Below are 18,579 nucleotides of genomic sequence, written 5' to 3' on the forward strand. Positions count from 1 at the left end.
TTGGAAAACCAAAATATACTGAACCATGTTGCACCTGGTTTTTTTAGCAAGCTTTTTTTAGCAAGGGTAAATTATAGTCCAAGAGGACATGCTAAATTGCTTGCAGTAAAAAATTATGTCTTGGAGGCATATTGCAAAATGGAAAGACACCCCTGCTTTACTGTATGTTTGTTAATTAATAACTTAATAATTTACATTWCATAAATCTTCTCCAAAAGAGATGAAAGAAGAGACAAAGCAGGTCATCCTGATACCAGTTAAATCAGTGGTTATCAGCCAGGGTCTGGAAGTAACCAATTTTTTGTCCTGTGCAGTTTGCATTTAATCATAATTGCTCTGTCACTTGTGCCCTACATAATAAAAATTAATCATTCAGTACAGTAAAWGAAAAGATGCTCTCTTTTTGTAATAGTAATACATAAATTTATTAAAGAATTCAATTATTTTTCCCCAGTTTATAGAAAAGGTACATTTCTGCAAGTTGCTTATCACACAGACTTCAGAGCTGACATTGGAAAAGAAGAATACTGATAGCATATGAAGAGCTTGCACAATGGTTGTATTGGACAACAGATTTTTTGGAAGCAGCTCCTTAARATGGTGATGCTTCCTGGTCCTCTTCCTCACACAGGGAAGTGGCTCTGGCTTGGGGTGGGCAGGAGGGAGCCTGACCAGTGCCCTGCGTGGTTTTAGTAGCTGCCTCTGGTTTAAACCTGAGTGGAGATATGGCTGCTCAGGAGAAACTGAACAGTTGTGAACCTTGGAGTTGTTGACATGAAGGAAATGCTGTGTGTGGAGCAGAGGCTTCTCAGAAGGGTTTTTTTTTTGTTCCTAATGCTGTCTGCCCTCCGTTTTTTAGCATTGTCCCAGCTGCCATCATCCCAGTGCATTCCCACTCCCCTCCTGGTGGCTCTTATAAGAGTATGCTTCCCCTCTAAATTTGGGAGCTGGGATGAAAGGTTAGAGAAAGGAGGAAGAAGAGGGGTGGAATGTACTGAAGGTATATAGTCATCTTAAAAAGTCTGTAGAAAACAGAACCAAGGGGTAGCTGAACATTAAAGTCATAAATAAAGGAAAGACAGCGAAATGGATAAAGGGGTTGCTGGAGGAGAGGTGACACTTCTGAAGTGCTTCAGAAGAGTACCCTGATACAAAACATTTTCCTTATAAAGAAAAAAGCCTTATGGGTCAGGATATAGATTTTTTTTTTTTTTCTTTGAGCAGAGTAACAGAATAACCAGAAACACAGGGCAGCTTTCCTGCAAATGCCTTCTAGATTACAGATGAAATAATCAGTATTACAGTCTTGTTAGTTGCTATCACAAAATAATAGTCCGTCACACTCAGGGAAGCTGCATTTCTTAGTACTTCAGAATGTGCAATAATACGTTTATGTCTATTATGACCTGAAGAATTTTCTAAAAGAAATTTCATTTACAAGTTTGTGGAATGATTATGCTGAGGGCTTTAATTTTATAATTAACAGAGAAACTAAATTCTGCACCATCCGTACAGATTTCAGTAATGTGAGTGAAGCATTCAGTAGAGTTCATGAAGCCTCTGACAGCCTTACTACCTTATTTTGGGTGGTAGGTTTGTTTGCAGCAGATGGCTGTTCAAGCATTCTGCTGGTGGCACTTGGGTCTGGATAGAGTGGCAGCTGGGTGCATATCCTATATTCCAAACAATTCGTTGTTCATTAAAGGCTTCACCTTGGGATTGCAATCTGCATAGTCCCCCATGAACCCATACCTAAATGGTTTGTAGACTGTAATTCAATMATTTTTCTGGTTGTGCATGATTAATTAATAAAGTATTTATTTTGAATAAATGATTAAAGTGGTATGGGGGARCAGGAAGAAAAAGAAATCAGTTGGAGTGGTCTGACTGTGTGCATACATATCATCTTTCATGATGCCTTCCCATGGAGGATCTTTAATAAGAAGATGGGAATTTTCGTACTGATTATATCTCTGATCTGTGTAGATAGGTGAATTTTATATTCTCTGTTTTATTTTAAGGGGAAATTTTTAATCTTMTAGATATTTTTATTATGCACATACATGTTCAATCCCTGTTTCTCTTGCACACCAGARCAGCGTCGATGAGCTCCAATTTAATTATTGTTTTGTGATTAAATATTTATTATATTTGAATTATCACTCAATTGGCATAATTCAATGACTCTGTGTTCTTTTGTTACAAGAAATTAAATAGAGATCATCTGATCCATTTTTGGTTTGCCCAAAAAAAAGGATACTGTTACCAACTGCTTTACTCAGGCTACCCCTGAGGTCTTGCCACCACCGGTGTGGCATGCAGGGCACTGGGAAAACCAGAAAACTGTTGGAGCATCTGTGCTGTCAAATGAAGGGCAGAATGGGGCAAATTACAGCCAGATGAGATCAACCCATCATAGTTTCCTTGCCAGTTCTTTGTCATAGTTTTTCAGTAGTAACAACCTGTGTTGAAATTGCAGAGTATTCAAATTTCCAGCTCTGCACTTATGATTTAGAGTAGTTGTGCAGGACAGAAGTCTGAGGGTTGGAATTTTTTTGTGGGCTGTTTTTTTTTTGATTGGTTGGATTTTTCTGTGCTTTATTTGGTTGTTTTGTATTACSTTGTTCGGGAGGTTATTGTTTTGGGGTTTTTTTAGTTAGAAAGACAAGAAAAAAAGAATGACAAAACTTCATGTGSAATGAAAGTTCAGTGAGCTTTGAAGTCAACCCTTTAAATGTTAGGAAGTAAGAGAGTTCTAGCTGATGGACTCATTCACATTATGATACATTCCTTAGTTAAATGATGTAAGTACCTTTCCCTCATTCACACACAAAAGAGCACATATTTTTCACTTCAGAGGAAAGTAATGCTGAGGTTGTATGAGTGATTCTAAATACAATATCAGYGTCCTTTCAAAGTGATGAACTTTGCAATCTAGCTAAAGTTGCCAGCCATTGCTTCATAACTTGCTTCATCAGCAGACTTTCTCTRTTCATGACTTTTTCTGATTACTAATAAATACATTAAACAGTCTGTTACATAAATTGAGTAGTCACTTGGCCTTTGCCAAGATGGAAACTGACCATTTATTCTGTCTGTCCAATCTCTTAAACAGGGTTTGGTCCATAATAGCAGGAGTGTCTTCCATATGAAAGTACTTGCTGCCTAATTTTATGGGTTTTTTTAAAATAAATTACTGTGGAAGAAGACTGTAACAGACGCCTTTTGGCAGTCTGAATCGATTATGTCAGTGTGCTGCCTCTCCCGTCCCCCACTACTTTTCAAGCACTCTTTCATTAAAATGATCAAAAGAGAAGCAGATGCAGCCACAGTGTGAATGTAGGGGCTGTGCAACCTCCTAAGTAGCACTGCCATGTGTGGCCAAGGTAGGCATGCTGAAACAATGCTGTGCTAAAGGGTAGGGCTCTGGAAAGTTTGCAGAAATTACCCTATTTTTGTGTGTAAGATTCATTTGGAATTTTTTTTTTAATAGCAGTTGATACCCTCCATATTAAGAAATGTCAGAAATCTTGGATATGTTGCATCAGGATTTGGTAATTTATTTCACCTTAATTAACAATATAACCCCAGAGTTTTTGTTTTAGTATCTCTGTTTCTGCAGGGATTTCATTTTGGTGACTAAAAAACCCCATGTTCCTGACTAGATGCCTTTACCTTTTCAACAGTCTCCCTCTCTTTCTTGCTTGTTTCTTGTATTTCCACATGATCATGTGATTCTACTGAACAATTTTTTGCCRATTTTCTACTTGGATATGCTTGAGGTTTTCTTTTCATTATATCTCATTTATTTCTTGTATATCTTACTTGTTTATAGAAATCTGTTTTTCTTAAGTAACTCTTGAAGCACTGAAAATGTCTTTGTTTTGGCTTTAAATGTTTGTAATGAGATTTATTTTACAGAAGTCTTGTAATACAAAGCTTTGCATGGTGGTATCAATTATTCACTTAATTCTGGTAGTTGAATTTGCCGTATTGTGATGTCTGTTATATTTTAAAAGATGGCCAAGGTGAAAGGACCCTGTGGGGTTGTAGAGCAGAATGTGGATTTATGGTGTTCCAGTGAGGCCACTGCAGAGCTGTGTGAGTGCTCTGGCTTTGTGATACATGAATTAATCTGGGCAGAGTTGCATCACAGCCAATATCAGGCAGATCCTACAGCAAATTGGGAATAGTTCCTAACTCCTGTCCTATATTTCAGTGAGATGAAAGGGGTGATATTCTGAAAGAAAAATTGATGTTTGCTATCAGAAATAGATTCTAATAGTGAAATCTCTTGAACTACGTAATAACCTCCCAAAGGAAAAGGCAAGCAGCCTCATTTTCCAGATAATTTATGGCCAGCCTGGCCAAAYTGCTCATTATACTACAGGGACTAATATTCCATTGGTGGAGGAATGGGCATGATTATTTAATAGGTRCTTTTTGTTTCTACTTAGTTTTCCTTTCTATTTTTTATGGATAAGTTATATGTAAATGTAGTCAAAATGCTTCTTTATATTATTTGCCTGTAAAGGAAGCCAAACAGACTTTGACAAACATTAAAATATTACCCGTGCTAGACATAAATGCAGCAAGCAAAAAAAAAGTGCTGTTTGGAAACATCTGATCTTGTGGTTTTATTTAACCAGTGCAGGAATGTGCCTTGAAAAAATTTCCCTGTCTTTAGGAAAGTGTTTGTATACAAACACCCCACTTCCCCCAGAAAAAAATCCACCACAGCCAAACACTTTTTCAAAAATTAATGCAAATTAAAYGCCACTAATTCAAAGTAAACCTTCATATTAGTCAGTATATTTTTTTGTTGGTCTAGAATCACTTTCAGACCATTACCTCGGGCACAAGGTCAGTCCAGTTTGCAGTTTCAAGCCCTTTAAATGTAATTTTTATTTCATTTGGTATRTAACAGTGGTGACATTGTTCAGTGGAAGAGTGTCTTTCAGGGATCAGTTACTGMCAAGATTCCCATTATCAACAGTCAGTGACAGATAGTGATTTACTGTGGGGAGTGAGATAGTTCAGTGAAGCCTTTCAAGTACCACACAYAGGAGCTCGAAGGGCAATTAGCACATAACATTGATATTGTTGCCTGAGTAGCATGTGCTGGAAAGCACCGTGCTTATTAATAGGACAAATGGCACACACTATTGTAGTACTGTAGTGGGAGGGCTGAGGGTGTTAAATTCAAGTCTGTAGTTTGTGCTACCCACTGCGTTTTTTCCTAGGAATATTGTTTAGAATACACTTTAATGTTAATTGTGGTCACCATTAACTTGGCTTGAACTATTCTACAAATTTAGAATTCATGGAATTAAAGAGGTTTACTTRTATTTCTATGGGGTTGTTTATTGTAGAGATGAATTTAGCATTATAAAGCTGTTTACAGTCTCTTTTTTTGCACTTTAATGTATTGCTTCCCAACCTGTTACCCCTCGTGTTCTAACCCAGGGTTTTTTGCATTTTTAGTGTGTAACCAGCAGTGCATAATATCTGTTCCAGTTCCCTCATAATTTTTTCCAATCTGTGCTCTAATTTGGGGAAGAATGTCCTAAATCAGATATTTGTCTGATAGTCTATTTGCCTACTCCTTACCATGATGGTTACACTAAGATAGCTTAAATTTGTCCATAAAAAAGGTTTCTTGCTTGGCTGATGAGTATTTGATAAATGCACTGTGGAAAGCAGGACACAACTCTTCTGTCTTGCCTGTGAAGCCCCTGTGTTGCCATTGCCCTTGTTCTGCATGCGCTACGTTTGGAAACTGTCACGTTCTTGACTCTATACTTCTAGAACAAGATGAAATGTGTGTTGTTTGCAGAGCATACATGCATGCCAGTTTAAATTTACAAGCACTGTTATTAGCCTTTTCCAGAACTTTTATTGGATCCTTTTATATATCCTAAAATATTTCATAATACCTACTGTAGTATTTTCTCTATATCACTCTTACAGTAGTCAGTGAATTAAATTAATGAAATAATAATCTTGAAAAAAATTACATAGAGGAATTTAATTATTTTGACCCTAACATAATTTTTCATAATTCTCTGTTTATGCTTTTCTGATTTTACTCTTGTTTTTCTGTTCCTAGAAAATAGATAATTAGAGCTTTACACCAGTAGGAAATGATTATCATATGCAAGAAACAAAATATAATTGGAATGTCACTGTAGTAGAATTCAAGTGATTCTTCAAGAAACTACTCAGGAAGCTGCTTCTCYTTCTATGGTTATGTTATTGCAGCACAGTGCACAGCTTTCCCTTTCAGTTTAAGTGAACACAGGATAAAGGCAGAATATTTATTATGTTCTGAAAAGGATGTCAGCTTCATCACATGACTGTGTTGTCCTTTCTGCTGTGTCATAGTGCTTTATTTGTGCTTGGGTCATCATGTGCAATAATGACATACTGGAATCATTAATTTGCATAATGGAATGCAAAAYTTATGAAATTATGTATGAAAGCTACCTTTATCCTCAAAACTATCCATTAAGAACATTCAAGCAGTGTTTGAAAATACAGTTCTTTAACTTACAGAGATGTTACTTCTGTGGTCAGAGCTGTTGTTCATCTGTGTTTGTGACTTCTGTCATTTCTGCCCAAAATGTGCAAATGCATCTGGAATGACTGTCAGAGACGGTTAAAAGCACACATAGAGCGTATCAGTAGTAGTCTTTGTATGTGCTTATCAAACAAAAGATTCATTTAAAAATGAAACCTAAAAATATTTGTAACTAATATTAATCCCCATTATATAGCTGTTTTAATTATGGGAGTTTAGAATGTGAATATAGTGRTCACAGAGATCTTCCTAAAATTTTATTCTGACTCTCCAATTTATACTTAAAACAGGGTGTGTTGCATCTTTGGCCTTAATCAACCATTGATGTGTACACTGAGATGTTCTTAGCAATAAAGATGCAGATGTGCAAAAAGGTCAGTAGCCCCACTGAGTGTCAGGATATTTTTTTTCTTTCCACTTYGCTTCATAACTATTCCACTCTTGGGACACATCTTCTCAGAATTGAAATCTTTTCACTGCCAGCCTCTGTGAGGAGTGCAAATATGCCCACATCATATGAAGGATGAAGTTGTTACATCAGTTCCCAGAGCCACTGTGTAGCTGCTTTCTGCTGTTTCTGACTGTAAAGTGGCAGTAATCCATGTGTCTTAATCCCTTTATCTCATCATCTCATCAGTGAAATTCCTCTTTAATCATTTCTGATAGGGYGAGATCCCTTCCAGGCAGACACTAAGGATGTTTCAGGTATCAATCCACTGTTCATATAAACCAGAAAAAAACTTGTCTGATCTGGAGAGAGTTCTTTCAGGTAAGAGGACAGACCACAGCAGAAGCTGCCCGTTGTCCTTTGCAGGAAGCAGTCCATCCATGTTGTCATTAAAAGTAGGCAGAGAYGCTCAGCGTCGAGTTTTGGAAGTTTCTGCAGTTTTTTTGCATGCTCTCAAATACCTTTGTGATTATAAAATATAACAGTGAAGTTTTATTAAGCAAAGCTTTCCTGGCAGTTTATGGCACTTACCAACCTTAAAAACAAACACATACTCATCTAGAATCAAACTCGTCTAGGGTCAGGTGCTCTTGTGGTTGCAGGAGGTGGTGAAATAGGCAACCATTAAGAATAAAACGAGAAATAAAGTATCAAACTACTTGACTTATGTGGAGAAATGAACTGCTCTTCAAACATAATGTACYTGAAGTTAAATTTTAGGATTGTCTAATAAAATACTGCAAGACATTATTTGATAAATTGTTATCAGTTCTGGGATTTTGTGAGMGCTTTTGTTGAAATGTAAGGAAGAAGTTGCATGTTCTGTTTCTTAGGGGTAGTGAATGACTGAAGCATTGATGTAGGCAGCTCTGTGCCCACCACTGCCTGTTGCAGTGCAGCTTTCTTCCAGAGAAACCAAGCCTTATGTTTGTTCACTGGTCATCATTTTCCTTCTACACATTCCACCTTTCCAGTGCCAATTACCTCTTTTCATCCCTCCTACTGCACACACTGTATTTTTCACTCCATACTCCCTGCTTTCCAGGCCTATCTGACCTCTGTGCTGCTTCTAGAGCTGCAAGTGTGTCTGTGTCCCTGCACAATATGTCACCAGTCTTGCACCAGAGCAAGCACAGGAGCTGCTGCCTCGCACAGGAGCAAATTACCGCGTTCAGCTCATCTGCAGTAACTTGCTCTTGTGAGAGGCAGCAGCTCCTGGCTCCTCCCTGCACCTTTATTTCTCTGCATGCTCCTTTCTGGAGAGCAGCACTAGGATCCAGGTAGCCTAGAAGGGAAACTCACAACTGGTTTGTGCATGAATCACTCAAAAGTTGATGTGTTCAGCTCTAGTTTGGGTGGCCCTGTTTGATAACCTGAGTTATTCAAGGCAGCCTTAGWGTCTGAAAGGGTGGGCATTTGGGGTACAAATCAAGCTGTAGTGGTGTCCTCAAGGTACATCTCCCAACAAGATCCACAGGAGCTGTTTGACACCTGTTTTTCTGCCCTCACTAAATATTACTTAATGGCTAGAGCATTGAGTGGGTTGTTGAGCAGTGCCTGTATTTTTGTCAGTATTATCTTGAAATCACACAATAGTTTGGGTTGGAAGGGACTTTAAAGATCAAGTTCCAACCCCCCTGCCATAGGCATGGACACCTTGCACTAGACCAGGTGGCTCAAAACCCTATCCAGCCTAGTCTTRAACACTTCCAGGGATGGGGCATCCACAACTTCTCTGAGCAACCTGTTCCAGTGTCTCACCACCCTCACAGGAACAAGTTTCTTCCTAATACCTAGTCTAAGGCTCCCTTGTTTCAGATTAAATCTATTCCTCAATGTCCTGTCACTACAGGCTCTTGTAAAAAGCTCCTCTGCAGCCCTGTTATTGTCTCCCCCCACCCCCCCTTTAGGTACTGGTGAATTACTGAAGGTAATTCACCTTCATCTTAGCATGTCTTAAGAAGTTATCAGGAACAGCTTGTGTGTGGAGAAGAGGAAATGATCAGGCTTCTTTGAAATGTGCTGCTCYCAAAAAGTCCAAAGCCACTCTGCTTCCCATGGCCAAAGGCGATAGGTAATGGTGCCGGGCGTGTCCCAGCCCCCAGACAAGGTCAGCTATGCTCAGAGAGGATGAACTCTGTGGTAAATCAGTTTCTGCCGCTCCCATTCTCTAATACTTGGGTCTTATCTAGTCCAGAACTCTACCCCGGTGCTTTCCAACCCAGAGTGCTGCTTTTTCGTTCCTTTATACCTTTCTCATCCCTTGTGTCCTACATCCCCTGCCATCCCAYAGTGCCTGACTCCAAGTTTCATTTTACTCAAGGTCTTAGGAAATTTAGTGATAACTACCTGGCAGCATTTTCTTGGTACTGGAAGGGCCTTGATATGATTCAAAACTCTGAAGTCATTTGTCCTGACACTTTCTGGATTTTATGTAGTTACCATTGAATATAACTGTGCAACCCTAACATACACATTGGGCTAGTAGTCTGCTCATTGTTTAGCACAGGAGAGCGTGGAGTGTCATGTTACATATGAATGACACATCTTCAAGAACTACTGCTTCTTGGAGTCACATATCTTTACTTTGATGTACAGAAAAAAATGGGAATTATATTGATAATGTATGGAATGGAAGAGATACAAATACATGACAGTCTGTAAGCTAGGCAACTTTGTATACTGCTACATATTCTTAAATAAAAATAAATATATGTGTTGAAATGCCAGTAGACATTCATATTTCTGATGATTGTTTCTCGTAGTTTTCAGATAATTATTTGAAGTGAAATTCAARGATGATAATTGTGCTGTGAAACTGTCACTGCTGTTTCATAGCCTGGTATTGATTTTGGCGAATTACAAGTGATATCTGGCTTTTATCAGGTTTTGGTGTTGAGTACTGCTGGTGGTGTTTTAAGAGCAGAACTGTGCAAGTGTTAAACTAAGTAAGAAATAGAAGATTGTTATTTAAAATACAAAGATATAAGTGCTTATAAGCCATATAAGTGCTTATAACCAAACTTGCTTACTATTGGGAAGTCTTTAAAGGCAAAGGGTAATTAGCTGAGAGTATTAGAAGAGAATATCTGTATCATTTTAGACACACTGAAGTTTATTATATRAAGTTCATTTTAGGTATTTAAAAATACAGTGGTGTTGTGGTAAAGAACTCCAAAACCAGCTATGCATAATTTGAACTTTCTGACTGGTGAGAGGTACACATTATTGGCCAGTGAGRGGTCAGTTGTGCTGAGTTTCTGTGGGTGAGATGGAGTTTGGCACATGCTTCTGTCTCACTTCTCTCCTCAATGGCCCTCAGCATTTTGGTACTGCTGCTGGTGGCTGCTGAGGAGATGGTGATGCTCTTGGAGTAGCTTGGCTTATTCCAGAGTCCCAGCAGTGACTCTTGTCACAGCCYGCTTACCTCTCCAGGCTTCTGTGTGTGTGCTTAGTCTCTAAAATACAGAGATTATGCTCATGAGAAAGACCCAAAGTAAAAGAGTTTAGACCAGTGATGAGATTGGGCATWTTTTTAATTGCTCAGACCATTTAGGGCATAAAGTCAGGGTATTTCAGAACATTATGATTTTATTGGGGTGCTCATTTCAACCTTCTTGAGTTCTTAAATGGAAACTGACTACATGTTGGTGATCCAATTTTCAACTGCAGAACTCAAGAGGAATGTGTAAACTAGAGAAATATAGAATGCAACCTCTTATTTAAAGAAGGGAGAGCTACAAATAACTCTGTGCCCTAAAAGTTTTCGTAACATTTCATTGAATTAACATTGCTTTTTGAAGTGCTATGTTAATATAAATAAAAAGTTATAAGTAAAACACTTCTTAGCAGAGGCAGTGCAAAATGAATAAACAATAATCAGCTTGTATGGTGTCAATATCAGTCTTATTAAGGAAGCCAGTTCTTGCAGTTAATTTGGAGCATGCATCTGTGATAGCAAGTTARACAGTATAGACAACTGGGCAGTCTTCTGGAAATACCAGACTTAAGATTCCCTGGATGTTTGTTACTTCCAACTAAAGCAATCCCAAAGACTTAGATTTTTAATGGTCCTACATTTTTTTTCTGATTAAAAAAACCGTGAAGAATAACCACATGGGAATAATCACACTGTGTGTCTTCTTTTTTAAGGTCCCTTTCTAGAAATACAGCTWGTGGATTATTTTGTTTTTCTTTTCTTACAATAATTATGTGCAGTTCTTTTTRAGAATACTTTGTTGTTTAAAAGTGCCTCTTTCTGAAATATGGTGACCTACCTTGAATCYTTTTTGCAATCTCATTAAACCTTCTTTGTTAATTACTTCCCATATGTTTCTTTCCATTTAGAAAATCCTTAAATATTTTCTGATTTTGCCTTACGACCTTAGGAGAAAATTTGATCAATATGCTGGATTTTCCAGTTCCAGGCACCTGAGCTCTGAATAAATTTGACTTACTGTGACTGACAATGAGTTTGATATGCTTATCCTGACTTACATAYACTGCTGAACCATTGCAAAACAGTACAAGTCTTCCTGATGGAGTCTGGCACACTGATAGGGAAAGGGAGGAGTCCACTTGCCTGTCTGTACTGTGGCTAATGTGGTGTGGTCCTTATTGTTCTTTCCTTCTTTYGGGTATTTCTGTCAGTGCACTAAATAATTTTATATTCCATATCTACTTGCAGAAGGATTTTTTGGAGAGTGATAGTTCAACACCTCTTCTTATTTAGCTGTTTTACATATGTGAATGTTTTGATTTTTTAATTTTGCTGAGTTCCACCAATTCCCCCTGTTGGTGAACCAGTTTAAATTCATAAATATCATATTGCTGTCAGAATGAGGAGGAATCAAGATCATACTGAGATGTTTATGTACTGTGGGGTCAGAATTATGATTACTACTGTTTTGTTTGTGAAAACAGGTCTGGCAATGGTGAGAAATGAGTTGAAAATTACAGGTGGTTTGGCTATTTTAAAAAAATTTAACTCARTATGAATTATCTGTGTATGTATATATTTATGCTTAATAATGTAAGAGACACCTCAGTGTCATTGCTGAAGCTGAATGATGCCTACATTTGTACTTATTTCTGGCTATTTAATTTAATTAATATGTGAGGCCTTATTGCTAAAGGGAATGGGATGTAAAATTGAAAGAAAATGTAAAATAGCAAACACTTAATGAAAACTTGGAGCTACTGAAGAGTATGATGGGTTTTCAATGTCCCTTTTAATCAAAACAGAAACACTGCACTTTTTTGTCACCAAAAAAATTCTCATTATTGTGAAGAACCTGWATTTCAGGGCAATGCTTATGAGGCTGTAAACTGGAAGGAATGACTGCTGGGTCTTTGCTTAGCAAGAGGAACATTGTAATTACCCAGTTGGAACAGCACTGTGCTCTCCTGCCCTTTTTGCTGGGCAGTGATGTTCTTGTCAGCCTGTTCATAACAGCAGTGCCCTAATGCTCCTCTGGAAATTGGAGTTTGTATGCCAATAGCATTGACTTGCACAGTATCTGTAGAAATCAAATTCTTTTCCAGAAGTGTGAGCAGTCGTTTGAGACAACTTATCCCACTGTCCCTCTGGATCTCAGTGCTGTACGCAACAACTTCATTAAGACTTGCAGAGAACAGCAAGCACAGACTGTATCTGGAGCTCTTTCTATTTAGCAAGCCATTAGACAATATTACAGAGATTCTCTGTTATTTCTCTACTTGTTGTGGTGTCATTTTTGTATTACTGTGCATACTTTTCTTAATGTGCCCTTCTGTGTTTTAACTCTTGGGCTTGCTGCTCTGAATGTGTATTTATTATTCTTTTCTCTTGGTGTCTCTTTGTCTCTAATGGTCTTTAATAAATAGTAAAAGCAMATACCTGCCATTCTTCCATGGTACTGAGTGACATCCATCACAAAGAAGCCTGTGAAATTATTTTGTTGAAGAGCTGCTTGCAACATAAACACGAATTGCTGGGGTGCATCCATCTTTAATGCACGTCTTTCCTTTTTTATAGTAGTTCAAATACAATTGTGTAATCAGATTGRTAAGGGTAGCTCATGCTACCATGTTGAAGATTGTTACCCTGCTAGGGTTTGATAACAATTACTGCAGATGCAGAAAAACTTATGGATGTAAAGTGATATCTTAAAAGATTTTTTTCATTTTTTTAGGCTACTCACCCAGAATGTTGGTCTACTTTATGTTGGAAACTTTGACAGACCTTTTGCACAAATTAAGGTACGATTAATAAGCTGGGGGGGATGGGGCTATTTCAATTATTGCACTTCTGTATGATTTAGAGAACTTCAAGACTTCAAGTTATCAATATGGCTTCAGGAAAAACAGTGGGAAATAGTGCTGGGTTTGGTTATGTTTACCGTATTCTGGGTTTGGTTTTGGTTTAATCTTTGCACTTCACTTGTCAAATAAGTTCTTTCCAATCATCTTTTGATTAATTTTGACTGTGGTTTAATTTATCAGAAGGTTGTCTTGTCAGAGACATTTCAAAGCAAGACCGCTTTTGGAGCCCTGTAGTTCTTTAAGTGATCCTTGACAGGGAAGATACTGCAGTACAAAGCACAGATTGTTTTCCCAGTGTTATTAGATTTATTATGAAAGACTCATACAATTGCTGAAAAATAATTTGTCTTTTATGACTTATTGTTTCTTTTTCTTCAGTGGAACTGTAATAGTTTCGTGTTTCTAATTGCCAGTTGCTAATTAGTTACTGTCATGTCACTTGCAAACAAAAATGTTTTACAAGAATATATGGACTGATTCTTATGAGTGTCATTGGTATTTTCATTAGAACAAAGAGAGGGAGACATTAGCATTTCAGCCATTACACCGCAGTGTGGAAATGTGGTTTCTGTTTCAGAATGCTGAAGTGTTCCTGTGTCCCAGATGATACCTGTAATTATTACATATTCTGCACTCTTGGCTTCATTGTTCCCTCTGTTGTGTGCATGTGCTTGTGCCTAAGAATTTTAAAAGACTTGGTTTTGTTTTACATCAAAATGAAACTTAATTTCCAAAACTCAGATGTGTCCTTTGCCATCCCTAATTATGTTACTAAGCAGTATTCCCAACTGCATCTAGCAAATACTTTTTAAAACTTAAACCTTGGTACTGTATTAAAATTACTTTAAAGTAAGTAATGCATGCTTTTCATCTTCTTATTTCCCTTTCTGTCATCTCCCCAGTTCCTACATGCATATTATTCAGTTGGCTAATAACCAAACAATTAAAATGTTACTTTCATGAAACATATTGCCAGAAGTTTCTTCAAAAATAAGCTTGTATACTTTTGTTGATAACTCTTTAGACTAGTGCTTTTTTAAAAGTTTTATAAAAGTTCTTTGACTGTTCTCCCATTCTAAATGAGGCTCGATTTCTGCCTGCTCCTTCCACTTATAAGAATAATAAGTAGCAAAATGGGAGGTCTTCCACATGGCTGGGAAGAGTTTAAGTCCACTGGGTGGATGTGAGAAGAGGTGAATATCCATTTGTTTCAGCAGTGGTACCCCTCCTAACACCTGGGGCCAGMGGCCCTTGTTCTCACAGGACAGCTACACAGAGATGCTGTGCAGGATCAGACTGCAGGACTGAGGGGCAGATCCCTAGCAAAAGCTTAAGGAAAGAGGGCACAAACAGGATAAATACAAAGTATGCAGACAGCTTCCTGCAATTTGCATGCARGGCCTTCTCTGCTAGAAGTGGTGTCTGCATCCTGTTACTTAATAGACTCAGTTGGACTTTTGTCCTTCAGTGTGCCTGAGGCATTTTCACTAAAATTTCAACATACAAAGCCATGTTATCACTGTGAGCTAAGCTGTTATTTTATTTCTTTTAAATCTGTTGCCAAATTATTCTTTTTGGTTCAACCTACTTATTATGTCAAGAGAAGTGATGAACAGTCATTCTCTATTCCTGATTTTTATCTTCCCCTCCACATGACCCCATCTTGCATCTTCCAAACCACAGAGACTTAATCTATTTAATTGCTTCTGGAATCCAATGTGTATCTCCAATCAATAACCTTTTTTTCTGTTCTACATATCCTCCTGTATTACTATTGTTGCCTTTTTAAGGGTAGGGGATGGCATAGTATTGAAGATATGGGCTCAACAGCATTTTCTGTTGTGTCTGYGGTTCTTACTTTATATATGGTATAATGCTTGGTGAATACCTGACATACATCTAATTTGAGTAAGTTAATCCTATACTTTCTGGTAATATCTCATTGGTGTAATCTCATGCTGTATGTTGTGTTTGTCATAGAATAGGCAATGTGGATATAAAAAACAAATTTCAGTTGCTACCTTTGAAAGACAAAGCCTATTTACACTTAATTACTGTAGATTACTTTGATATGTTTGAATAAACTAATTCCACAAGCTGTACTCTATGAAATACAGTTTTTATTTTTGGAACCATAGGCATATATACAAGTATGTGTTTGCACACTGTTGCTTTGCTTTGYTTTGCTTCTGGTGCTAAAGGCATTGGTGAAGTGATGAGCTGATTCGTGTTATTATCTTCAACTGGGAAATGGAATGTAGTTTGCAAAAACAAAAAGCTGCTGAAATTGAGGCTCCTCTCTGCTTGAGATTCTAGAGAGATGTTTGCTGCATGGCAGCAGGAGGAACTGGTATAGAGTAATGGGGTCATAACTTCACAGAGATCTTCAGCACCAAAATAAACCCCAGAGTAATAATTCACATTGAGAGTTGGTGCTACAAAAAGAAGTTTATGTACTCTGAAGATATACAATGGTCTTTCATAACTGTTGACACAGGTTTCTTTCATTCTTCCTCCAGCACTCCTTCAGGTGTTTAATGTGCATTTGCTAATGATGCCATCAGTTAAAAGACCAGTGGGATATGTATGGTCCTGGAATGTATATAAGGCAGAATCTTTATAACCTTTTAGTTCAGATATGCTTTTACACACTGCGTGATAGATTGATCTCTTTCGTTATATAAATTACCCACTCACATGCATTTGCAAACATCCCAAGTATTACGTATTCTATTAAGATACAGCAYTTTTTGCCAAACATGTGCATTAAGGAATGCCCCAAACCACCACAGTCCTCTGCACTGTAGATTTATTACTCAAAGTGACCATTATTAGACAGCAGTACTTCCAGTGCATTTTAGTGCACTTTWAGTTGGACAAGTAGGAATGTTACCAGGTCTTTGAAATATTCATAGTAAACATATGAATAACTGCTATGCTGTTATTCATAAATTCATGTTTCAATTTATGTGCATTTATAAAACTGCWAAAAGTAAAACTCCTTATCAAAGTATTCCTTCCCAAAAGCAAACAAGTTTGATTTTCCAAAACTGTGCAGGAGATAATTGTACCAATGTCTTTGATGATGAAGAACTGTAGTTGGCAATTCTGGGAAAAGAGTTTGAAATACTAATGTCTCTTCTAGGATGATTTTTCTATGCCTTTCCTTCTTATATCAATAATTCATTAATATATATTAATATTTATAAKGTTTCTGAGACATAGCTGAACTGATAAGATTAACTGAAATTACCTGATCTTCCTCCTCMATTTGCTTTCAGTGGTATCAGTGGYTGTGCTTGATAGGTGTTTGATATCTGTACTTCATTGCACAAGARAAATGTGAAGCATTCACTCCTCAAGCTTTTGAATCCTGCATCTGGTAGCAGATAGATAGAAGAAATAAGGAAAAAAGAGTGTTTTCCTGTCGGGGGGGGATGTGCATGGAACTTAACTTTTTTAATAATTTGCTTGTTCATAGGTATTGCACGATTTTGTATGTTGCTACTTTGAGCAGAGTTTCTGATAGAACTAAGTTTTTTGCATAATGTTTGTGACTGTTCTTGTTCTYGGGTAATATTTAGAGAGTTTCAGTAAGTTCAGGGACCTACATAAATGATGGCTTCTTCAGTTAGCTTCTGAGACTCTTAAATTAGTTAATTATTTTAAAATTCTCCTGTGGTAATGGCTTCTCATTCTTTTCCCATGGGATTGTTCTTTAAGATTATATTGAAGGAACCAATTTAACAGTGGGTAGTTACTTTCAATAATTTGATTTTATTCCTAAATAAAATTGAAAATTATTCTAAAATTAAAATTATTCCAAATTATTGTTTAATTCTAGTGYCCCTTTARTTCAAAGSGSTTATAGAACAGTTTCACCATAAATRYTTGCTTTCAGTATCTTTTCCTGTTTAAGCTACGTTAGTAGTAGTGATAGTAATAGTTAGACTTGTACACTTCTGCTTTCTTTCAAAGAACTTTGGGGCAATGTGATGACTTTCAGCTTTCTTTGAATCTTAAGTGGTTGTATTTATTAAATACCTTTTGGAAATTTGATGAAATGAAAAAGGTTTCTATACGTCATAATCAAGAAGATAAAGTGTTGTCATCAACTGGAATTAACTGGCAAGCTTTCTTTAAGCTTTTCTCCCTAAATATTGTTAGTATTCTTTTGCTAACAATGAAGCTATTAAAGTAAAAACTTTATTGTAGAAATTTCATCTTTATTAGAAGTAACAGAATCCATTGTTCCAGCATACATAATGGTTGCCTGATGGAAGGATATGTTACTGGGGTTTTATGACACATTGTTTTTAATTTGGTATTTGATTAATGCAGATTACAATGAAAACTTAGCTACACTGTAYTATGTAATTATATCCATAAAGAAAATCATATTGTTTAATCAATTTATTAGGACTGTCAGTTTTTGCAGTTCAGTTCCTAGTAGCTTCTGGGGTTAGGGGAAGCAGTTCAGTACACTGTGTTCTCCATTATTAATAAGTAATGAGGCTTCTGGCAGTCTTTACTATGAGCTAATGACTGGTTTCATTTTTTGGCTTTCTTAGCACATTAAATTACCATTTAAATAAAGATTAATTACTACTATTTTATTTTTAGTATTTTAAGAGTAGTTATTAAAAAGTTTCTCATAGTAACTACTACTTTGTTCAAAATAGAATTGTTCGATTTAATAGAATATGAGGACAGATACATTGAAAAGAATATTTTGAAAATAATAATGTGTTCTTAGTATTTTGTTTCTATTAGTAGAAAGGTTCTACTTAGTATTTTGTTTCTAGTAGAAAGGTTCTGAGCTTTAAGTTTTCTTCTGGGGAGTTTGCTGCTGTAGTTACAGCAGTCTTGCTGTCAAGGACTAGCAAGGAATCAAGCTCTCTGCTCTGACTCACACCTCAGTGGCCATAATCTRTGATTTTATTAAACTTGAGAACAGTGTTGCTGATTGCTGAGGCAGCTAAGCTGACCACCTACGCTCTGGGAATGCTCTTTGGTTCCAAGCTGTTATTTGCCCAACTGTCTCCTTTTCCCTTGGCAAATACACATTTAAGTTAAAATGTGATMATGCATAGTAGAGTACTTCCAGAGMGAGGCCTTGCAGCAGGTAATAATCATCCCAAAATAATTTCTTTGACCATAGCACATCAAAACCTGTAGACTCTCCAGATACAAATCCATCCACCTATACTTTAAGATCTGCAGGCAACTTCTCAGCACCTCAGACAAT

The 18,579-nt window shown here is 37.0% G+C and overlaps 1 protein-coding gene across 1 annotated transcript in view; it reads left to right on the plus strand.

Moving 5' to 3' along the window:
- Positions 1 to 18,579, plus strand: part of RNGTT (RNA guanylyltransferase and 5'-phosphatase) — a 168,717-nt gene that overhangs the window by 121,390 nt on the left and 28,748 nt on the right. Inside the window, exon 14 of the mRNA XM_057382214.1 lies at positions 13,202 to 13,268. Coding sequence (XP_057238197.1) covers positions 13,202 to 13,268 — 67 coding nt within the window. The remainder of the gene's footprint in view (positions 1 to 13,201; positions 13,269 to 18,579) is intronic.

This window comes from Malurus melanocephalus, unplaced genomic scaffold (assembly GCF_030028575.1).
Source record: "Malurus melanocephalus ecotype Western Australia unplaced genomic scaffold, MMel_1.1 scaffold_555, whole genome shotgun sequence".
Lineage (NCBI taxonomy): Eukaryota > Metazoa > Chordata > Aves > Passeriformes > Maluridae > Malurus > Malurus melanocephalus.